This window comes from Habropoda laboriosa, unplaced genomic scaffold, assembly GCF_001263275.1.
Source record: "Habropoda laboriosa isolate 0110345459 unplaced genomic scaffold, ASM126327v1 scaffold697, whole genome shotgun sequence".
Taxonomy (NCBI): Eukaryota; Metazoa; Arthropoda; class Insecta; order Hymenoptera; family Apidae; genus Habropoda; species Habropoda laboriosa.
In genome coordinates, this window is record NW_017100842.1 from 11,274 (window position 1) to 21,434 (window position 10,161).

The window sequence follows — 10,161 nt, forward strand, 5'->3', positions numbered from 1 at the left end:
GACAAATACTGGCTGATTGGTGGTGACTGTTACTTTTTATTTTTCGTGATGTCTCAAAGTTGGTGATAGAATCTCGGATAGAATCTGTCTTTTTCTGTGTGTGTTTGTGTTTTTATAAGTTCGGTGGGTACAGTAATTGGTGGTGTGAAATGTGTGAGAAGTGGTGGGAGTATCGGTTGATTGGTGTTTGGGACGTGTGGTAGGGTTTGTCTGGTGGAGTCGAAGTGGGGAAATTGTTGCTAAAATTGTTATATTAGGGGATGAGAAAATCCTGAGGTCGGAAGGTGGTTTATGAGTGTAGTGCATGTGGTTGTCCAGATGTAGGGTATTCGACTTTCTAAGGTAATAAAACAATTTGCTGATGGCGAGGAGAGAGACCAATTTTACGGAAAATATACTATTTGTGGATATGGTAGGGCTCCATTGTTCGAGTCCTCGGTACGGTCGAACAGTTACAATATGTATTCGTTATGATAAAATTGTCGAAACTGCTGAGTTCACTGTTATTCTGCACTTATAGGTCGATATTTGCAAATTTTACGTTACATAAATTCTTTTACAGTCAAGAAAAATATTCGGCCCATAGAGGGTTAACCGAGATACCGTGGAAAAAGTCGTACAGCAAAGAGTTGAAGAACACGAAATAAACAAGAAACCGTCGAATAAGATTCACCGAAAACTGTACATGTTTGTGTGTGCGGCCAGCCTTAACAAGAATAATTCCCGATGATATCCGAGGCATCGTTTTTCGCGTGATTCGCGACAACAAGCGTTCAACTATCAGCTTCTCGAAACTGCCGGAGCACGGATGCTCGAGATTCCCGTGGAGCGTGGTCGTTGCTCCTATTCGAGCCACGCGAGCCGTCCAAAGGAGTCCTGTCGATCGTAATCGGCCAGGCTGCCTTCCATTGTGCTATCCCAGTTTAGACGAGTTTCCGGGAAGATTGACCTTTCGGATGGAGTCAAGTAGCCTTTCGAATTTTCGACGAGCAGTAATTATTCTCCTGCCGGCCGCATTTCTCCGCTAACTTCAACCACCGCGTTATATTCCACGGGGTAGTACATGTTAATCGTGAAACTTACCAGCTTCGAATTCTGTAAAGGCTTCTTGGGAAACAGGCGATGCATCGAATCATATTCTTCGTGCAAATACTTTCGGATCGAAGTCTTCGCGTGGAATCTCCTCGCGAACATTTTCCATATCGATACTTCATAAATGTATATGCAGAGAGATATCGCGAATTCCAAGTATTTCTCGCATATTTATTCCTAACGTAATTGTCGCGTAGCGACCTTTCAAATTCTTCAATTTTTCGTAGCAGTAAGGATTATTTAGCCCTCGAGGCGTATACCTGCCGCCTAACCCTCGAGATATACCAAATAAGTACATTTTTATTAGAAGGCCGTTAGCCGTTTCGTAGCGACAGTAACTTTATGATACCACGGCAATCGTAGTTCTTTTTGCCTTGCCTTTTATAAACTTGTTTTTTCGAGATAGAAGCTTCGTCCCTTTTTTTCGGTAAATTTTCATACATATGGTCACCAGAGCCGAAGCGTTTCTTAAGGCTATTGTCTGCTACAATCATTGTTAGAGACATTCGGAACTTCCTCGTGCGTCACTCAAGGGTATGATCGGTACCTGAGAGTGACGAATGATCTGGGGGGTGGCATTTTTGCTTAGTTTCTCCCCTTTAATTTTAACCAATAGGTAGTGTCAGCCACCCTTCCCCACCACTATCGAAACATGAATTCCACCTATCCGAGTGTCTCACCCCCGCGATGCGGTTTGTTCGGAGGCATCGACGGGATCTTTTTAAAAACGAAAAGTTAGTTAGACACAAGACATAGAAGCACGAACATTGAACGTTAAATAAATAGTACATTAGGTGTGATAGTCAAGGAAAATAAAATATAAGTTATACAGTCCACTAGAATTAAACTATTCGCACAAAGTTAATTCGGCGTGCGAAGTACGAGTTGCGCTGTTGTACGCAACAGACAGAACGTACGCGACAGTGTCATTTATGAGTTAATAGTGTATAACATGTTGTTTTCACATAAAATAAGTTGCTTTTTAAAGAAATCTTGCGGTCTCGTTCATGCGTCAATTTGACGCCTGTCCGTAGAGATAGGTATATAGGAAATGTCCGGAAACCTAGTGTTAAAGTATAGCAGATTATTAAAGATACCTTATATATATTAGCGACTCCATTGACAATTATTGCAGCTGAAATATTCCAAGGACACTTCGAATTGCCAAAGACATTTCCAATTATCATGTGGTACTCTCAACAATTTTTAATTGTTAAGGACTTAAGTTTCCATCAGGTTTACGGCACAGTCGAAAAGATTTGGTATTTTGAAGGACATCGTGTTTTGCTACGAAATTCTTATTATTAAAGTCGTTTTCTGAAATGAAACTTTAAGTACATTGTATCAAATTTAAAACAAAGTTATTTCCACAAGATTCTACACACTTTCTCAGATTTATAAAAATCATTAGCATTTGAATTCAAAAATTCTTCGAATGCTGCTCTTAGTGTCTTCCACTAGAATTAAACTATTCGCACAAAGTTAATTCGGCGTGCGAAGTACGAGTTGCGCTGTTGTACGCAACAGACAGAACGTACGCGACAGTAATATTTATTATTCACACCGAATGGAACACTAAGATCTTTCTGACAACACAATATTCCCCTCATTATTATTATTATCTCGTTAAAGAACGTCTCCTTGGAATAAATCAAGTGTACAGACGTCACAAAAGAAATTCCATAGGTGCGCTCTGCTTTCGATCTATAATACATACAATTGAATAACATCTCCTTAAGATCCACCCTCTTTCCATGCATACCGTTCTTATTGATACCGCCTAGAATGTCATAATTCAGCGTCTATCGCGCTCATACACATATACAGATCCCCTCTTTTTTCTCTTACATTCAAGATTTTCATCTTCGTCGTCGTGTTGGAATGCATCGCGAGTCGCAGCTCGCGTGTCCTGCATTCGAAAGCAAGTGGTACTCCAAGCGGAGCGGTTCCGTGCGCGTAAGCACTCGTTTAATTCGTTTTGAACAAAGCGCTATTTATCACGGAAGTTGCGTGGTCGGTGGACAAAAGGAGAGAGGAGAACGAACGTGGAGACGAGACGAGAGGAAAAAAACGTGTAACACGGTCGTACGTTAGTGCAGTGATAATTTCGCAACTTGTAATGCTCTTTGGGCTTGAAACCGTGAAATTATGGCGGTGGCCGCGCTAACTTCGCGCTACGTCAAAAGTTCCAGCGACCGTTTAACATACGTCCGACGCTATTTATGATCCGGCGAATATTTCCGCTTTGTAATTGCCCCTTGAACCTGAATCTCGCCCTCGTGTCCTGGTTTCTCTCGCTACGGTTCTGTGTATAACGACTTTCGAATGCGCGTTAAACCACCCCCTTTCCGGTTCGATACGGCTTTAAATATTCGTACGGTTTTACGGGCAAGAAACGGTCGCCTGCTCGTTCCAGGCACACTTCCACGATTATGCCTCTGTGGTTTCGAAACGGAACTGAGCAACGAGCTGCATTGTATTCGCCAAGTTCCTTACGACGCGCGCGGGGAGAATTGCGGGGATTGACTGGCGACGCCGGTTTTCAACGCTGAAAGCGACGGATACGTTCGTGATTGAGAGAATTCGGTATCGACGAATGAACTGTTCCTGCGAAGTTTAGAGTTGTTTTTCGTTTATGAAGTGGCGAAGTTGGAGAAGTGTGGGGGAATTGAACGATGAAAGCGACGAGCATGTTGGTGACTGAGAAAATTCGGTATCGACGAATAGAGTGTTTCTGTAAAATTTAGAATACTTTTCGAAGGATGTATAGTGACGAAGGTGGAGTAAGAATTACTGCACGTTGTAGTTAAAGCAAAAATTTTTAATGGAAAATTAAGACACTTACTTTGTTCAGAAAAGTATTACAATGTCCAAGAAGAACTAGAAAATGATCTTGAATAATATACAAAGCTACTAAAATCAGACTTCTACATAAAACTTAGTTCTCAGCCAATAGAAGCAAGTGAAAATAGAAAACGTATGAAAAGGTTATACGCAACCCAAATCGGAAATTCCTAAAACAGCGTCAAATTAAATACCACCGCGAGTATACCCATGAAATGAATTTATTTTTCGTATAAAAGTAGTCAAGCGAATTTCTCTTTACTAAAATAAGTCTTCTATGCAAGACTCGCTAGTCGTGGAGTCAAGAGAAGCGAGCGAAAGTAGACCAGACTGAAAATATTATACGTAACCCAAATCGAAAGTCCTTAAAACATAACAGGACTCGAATATACGCATAAAATTAATTCATTTTTCGTTCCAAACTAGACAAACAAATTTTCCATCGATAATTTCGAGATTGACAAACGTTGCATTCTCCGAGAAAAACAAGAAATCACCCGTAATAATGAACTGGAAAGCATTTATTCGCTTCTACCGAGCGTTCACCAAGTATCCCTCAAAAGCACGAATTCCCAGTAACTAGAATGTCAAGCCTTCCGGTCGCTCAGTTCCGCGTGGCCGCATTTTGTTTACGGAGTCTGCCGGCGCCAGAAATTAATATCGAAAATCGCCGTGAAATCCGAAAAAGCCGGGCAGATTAAAGACCCTCGTTAAATACAATCTTCGATGAGGCGTACAGCTGTGGCAGCGTCTCTATAATAGTCGACCACTCTCTCTGTCTCTCTCTCTCTCTCTCCCTCTTCCACAGTTCTGGCTGTTCCCTTGCTGAAAATCGTGCACTTCCTAGTCCTGAAAAGCAAGCTAGCGGCGGCCCTCTTCCCTCGTGGGGGCTTATCTTCGGAGCTTTTAATTTCGAGCGACCGAGCTCTTTATATCCGCGAGAGGTATAATTATCCGCAAGAAGGCGGAGGGGTAGCATTGAATATTTTAGCTCTTGCTCCACGTTTTCTCTCTTTGTGTCTCTTTTTCTACACCGGTTCCTCTTCCCTTCTCTCTCTTTCTCTATCTGTCCGCGTCTGTCTTCTTCGTTGGACCTCCTGTCTTCGCGACGTTGTATCGTTCTCTCCGTTCCCTCGGTCTTCCCTTCTTCAGGCTCGCGCGAATCGTGGAAATAAAAACGAGCAATCCGCGGAAGGAGAGCTGAAGATGGGTGGAAGCAAGGCAAGGAAGCGTAAGTAAAAGACGATTCGTTCGAGTCAGCCGACCAGCAGCGACCGAGAGATTAGGACGCAAAGTTACGTCCGCTATTTTGCGGGCAGATTTACATAAGTTCCCGTCCTACTCCTTTCTCTCCTTTCCTTTATCCTCCCTCTTCGTTATCCCTCTCACCTAGAAATTCTCCTTTTACTTCATTTACGCACCCGCTCTCTGTCCCCTTTTAATCGTCCTTCTCTCCTTCATTTCTCATGCGCGCGCCTCGACCGCCGCTAATTATCTGCCGTTTGATAATCCGCCGCGTCCCACCCTCGTTTCGCATCGCGGCGAATTTTATAGTCCCTCCCTATTTGCCGCGCTAATTTCGCGATTTCTTCCGCGTTCCGTCCCCGATCGAGAATCGCGCGAATCTACTCCGGTAGAATTGTGTGGAAAACGGGTGAGAGAGGGAGAGGAGGGAACGCGTGTCCGTAGAAACGGACTAAGTGGAAAGGAGTAGATTCTTTAGACGCCAGGCACGTATAAAGGAAGGCTCGTGTTTCAAGAAGTAAGAACCAGGAGATCAGTCTTCTCGGCTGGTTCCTCTGCTTCTCTTCTACGGCCACGACCAATTCCCAGCAGCCGGTGTGCGAGAGCCAGGCATAAATCGTTGATAAATCATCGGGAAAGAATGGCCTGGTAATTACGGGCTTATTAATTGCTGGCTGTTGCGCGTTGAACTTACTTTTTATGCGACTATGCGTCACTCTTTAGGATTCTGCACTCGTTCGTGCCTAGCGGAGAGGATATATCTGAAGCTTTTCGAAATTGAACGTGTTAATTGATTTCATTATTCAGTCGGAACTGTTTTATTCGGTTAGTTTCTTTTCGTTAACATACGGAACGTCTCTGGATGGGTGAATTTCTTCATTGGAAGTATTCGCCGTTCCAGTGATGAATTTAACCTTGGTGAGGTCTTCGGTTCTTTTTGACCCATCGCCTTTTTACCTTTTTAATAAATTTTGCTGTTATCGAGTTTATGTTCTCTTAACATTGTGTTAAAAGTTTGTTGTCTAGGTTTATATGACGCGCTGGTAACAAAAATTGTTACACGTGAGGTCTTTGGACCCAAAATGGACCGAAATTTTGAAGAATGGAAATTAGGAGTAAAACGAGAGCAATAAAAATTACTATTTCTACGAGATAAAGTTCCTCTTTTCAGAGAAGTCCATATCAAAACGTAAATGGGAAATTTTCAGAATCCGAGATAACATCACCAAAGTGTTGCATATCACAATGCTGTAAACGGCAAATTTTCAGATTCTGAGACAACGTCACGCGATACTTGGAAAATTTTGTCGTCAAGTGACCGGTTACAAAATAAAGATCATATTTTTCCGAAAGAAACACAGCTGACTGTCGGTTTAATACATCAACCACGCAGAAAATAGCCTTTACATAATTGTGGCGACCGCCACGGGGGGCCTACGTAGCTAGGCCTCGCGACTCTTGACCCTCGAGGCGAAGAGTCGAGAGATGTTTTCCAAACATCTTCGGGTTTCTTCGTCCTCGAGGGCAAGAGTACATATTGCCTTAGCAATGTAGGCCCGCGACCCTACTTCCTGAGACTTTCCCAGAGAAAAAGGGGCTACTTAGGGGAGCCCCGAAAAAGGCACGAGGCGTTTTGTCGTGGACATGCTTCCTACATGCATCGTGTCGCCTATACATTAAAAATAGTTTAAGTGTTATCGGTTAAATAAATACATTTTTGTTAAGCAACCTTAGTGTAACAATTATTTTTACACCACGTCACTTCCAGATAATAATAAAAAAAATTACGTATCAAATTTTAAAACCGGTCATTTGACAAGGCGTGGCACGGTCAGTGTTAAATTAATCTTGACATCCTTTTAAAACTTAGTGTCCTATCAGCGAACGCTCGAAATCCCTTCGGTTCTCCACGAAATTTTCCATTTTGATACTCGCAACGTTGCGGCTTGTAACCCTTGAATTGTCAAAGAACCAGAAAACAATCAAAACTTTATTAATTCAGGTTGGATCCGACGAGAAAAGGGATGCGAAAGCCGTCGGAAAAGGGCGACATTTCGCGTGTTTACCGTATTAAAACTCGTCCATGCGTAGAGGGAACGGTGTTTCAGTTGGCTCGTTTGTAATTTCAGGATGTCTCGAGGGCAGACAGGTTGGTCGGACGAGCCGTGCACGTCGACCGGCGGTCGAAGCATTGTACGACAGTCCGCGGGACCATCGTCGAGGACAACACCGTCCATTCTAGAGGACCGCACTTCCGGCGCCGCGTCCTGTAAAGGTGGTTTCAGGTTAGGCGTGTACGGCTGGAGGAAGAGGTGTTTGTACTCTCTGGTGCTCACCCTGATGGTCATCGTGATCCTAAACCTGGCGCTCACCGTGTGGCTCCTCAAAGTGATGGGATTCAGTTCTGTGAGTCTTTTGACGTTATAACGTTAACACGTGTTCGCCGACGCGCGGAGATTGAAAGTGAAATTGTCTCTGGGGTAATCTAGCGAGGATTTAATTTTGGAATAGTGGTGATATAAATGTATATCGGTGTAGAAAGTGTTTGTGTGCGATTTAAATTACACTTCTTTGTCAGATTTTAGTGTCACTCGTTATATTACGAAACTGGGGGTTGGGTAATTTTTCTTGGATTTTAATAATTTGTATGTAGGGACTGTTTTAGGCTTGCTTCATATTCAGTGAGTGTCTTAACCCTTTAACGCTCAGATTGCACAAATTTTTTTTGTGTAAATTCATATTCTGCGAATGTTGCAATATATTTTTTGCATTTTTAATAGTGTACGAAGTACTTTTACTGAAATAGCGAAAGAAAAGTAAAGGATAGAATAGGACACAAATGATTCTGCTTCGAGTGTCATGATTTAAAAATTTAGTAAAATTTAGTACAAAGTAACAATGATAGTAATAAAAACAGGAAAATGAAACTCAAAAGACACAAAAGATACAAAATTAATAGTATTTTGAAAAATAAATAATTCAAGGTCGGAATATTTCCAGCAAAGCAATCCTCGAGAAAACGATTCAAAGAGGGAAAAATCAAGTATACGAGCTTGAATTTTTCTTCAGAAAGAAAAGAAACGACTGTAATACCATCTACGTTAACTCAGAAACAAGGTCACCGTTACGTTCGTAGAAAAATTTCCCTTGGCGAATTGTCATTGCTAAATCACGTCCCGCTAATAAGCCAGTCTAGCAAAAGCACGAGTTCATCCTCCTCGGTCGGCCCACGCGAACGAAGAATTCATAATCCAGGCGTTCTTCCGCGAACGAAGCCAGCTTTTTTCCCCGCGCCGAAATTATTTCCGGCATTGCAAGCGGCCAGTTTTTTGTAAAAACACTGGCCTTGTCCTTTCGTCTAGCCTCCTATCCAAGCCTTTCAGGCGCCTACTCGCACGTCCATTCGCGTTATTTCATCGCGCGATGCTGCCTCGATCACCGAGTATGATATTCATCGAGCCAGGAACACGAGCTTCAGTTATACAAAAGGGCTGGCAAACGTCATCGTCGAGAATTCGCGTGCTGAATCGGCTTTTGTTCGTTAATGAAACCCGATTCTCCGGTGTCCCCATGCAGGATCATCCCGCTGTGTTACAGGCTACTGTCAAATCACTCAAGACGAATTATTTTGGATCTCAGTTTATTCGAAGTTCTTTCACTGTTACAATATTTCAGTATATTTGTGCAAGGGTTTGGTGCGCGGATTAAATGATACTGTCAGGATTAAAAGAAACAGGTAAAGTGTATTTATTGGGCCGTTTGCCTGTCCGTTCGATTTGTTCTTTTAGTTGTTTTCTCGTGTCTATCTTATATAAAAAAAACTTCTTGTACATTCTTCGAGCATCCTTCTACTCGCTGACGCCCCTCTCTCGCCTTCAGTTCAAGTATACTCTTACATATGCAGGAGTTCAGAGCCGGGCAGAGACATAGATAATTACTGTTTTTGGGCCTTGTGAGAGTCCCCTTTTGTACAGTGGTTTTGACGGAAGATGAGAGTTAGGGATGTTCTTGAGAAAGAAGATTTGGAAGGAAAATTTAGAGAAAATGCCTAGACGTGTAAATATTGAGAAAACGAGAGGCGAGGCGCCACGTGGAAAAAGGGCCTGATAAGGATCGATCAGGAATCTTACCAAAGAAAGGAAGGAAAATATTAGATTTTGACGGAAAATGAGAACAAGAATGTCCTTAGAAAAAGGATTTGAGAGGAAAATTCATAGAAAAGGCCCAAAATCATAAATATTGAGAAAACGAGAGACGAGGCGCCACGTGGAAAAAGGGCCTGATAAGGATCGGTCAGGGATCTTACCAAAGAAAGAAAGGAAAGTGTTAGATTTTGACGGAAAATGAGAACAAGAATGTCCTTAGAAAAGGGATTTGAGAGGAAAATTCATAGAAAAGGCCCAAAATCATAAATACTGAGAAAACGAGAGACGAGGCGCCACGTGAAAAAAGGGCCTGATAAGGATCGGTCAGGGATCGATTATCGGCATCGTAGAAAGGAAGGAAAAGGTTAGGTTTTGACAAAAGATGAGAATTGGAATGAGATTTGGTTGGAAAATTCTGAAAAAGGCCCACTCAGAAAAAAAGGTCTGGTAAGAATTCGTCAGGGGTGTTATTGAAAGAAAGGAGGAAAAGGCTCAGATGCATAAATATTGGGAAAACGGGAAAGAAAGTGTCCAGTTATTTTGGGACTGAGTGTTGACAGAAGAATCAGCGTATGGTAAATACGTTTTGTCGCATTTATAAACTGTCTTTTCCTCGAGTAGCTTCGATTAGACCGCTAAGTAGAGTTGGAACGGTTTGTTCAGACGATGATGGGTTGGGATGAAAGGAAGGGTCAGCGTGATGGAGAGAGCGTAGAGATTTTAATATCGTCGGATGCTTTTTGAATGGAGTGATATATTATTCGCGCGAGCCCGTTATGGCTGATGAGAAGACGAATTGAATCATCCGTCACGTTGAACGTTTATCAAGCTCCAG

General features: G+C 42.4%; 1 protein-coding gene across 1 annotated transcript in view; it reads left to right on the forward strand.

Annotated features, from left to right (window-relative positions):
• The first annotated feature begins 7,311 nt into the window (after positions 1 to 7,311).
• The window catches only part of LOC108577345 (zeta-sarcoglycan), a 42,342-nt gene continuing 39,492 nt past the window's right edge, over positions 7,312 to 10,161 (forward strand). Inside the window, exon 1 of the mRNA XM_017940489.1 lies at positions 7,312 to 7,587. Coding sequence (XP_017795978.1) covers positions 7,312 to 7,587 — 276 coding nt within the window. The remainder of the gene's footprint in view (positions 7,588 to 10,161) is intronic.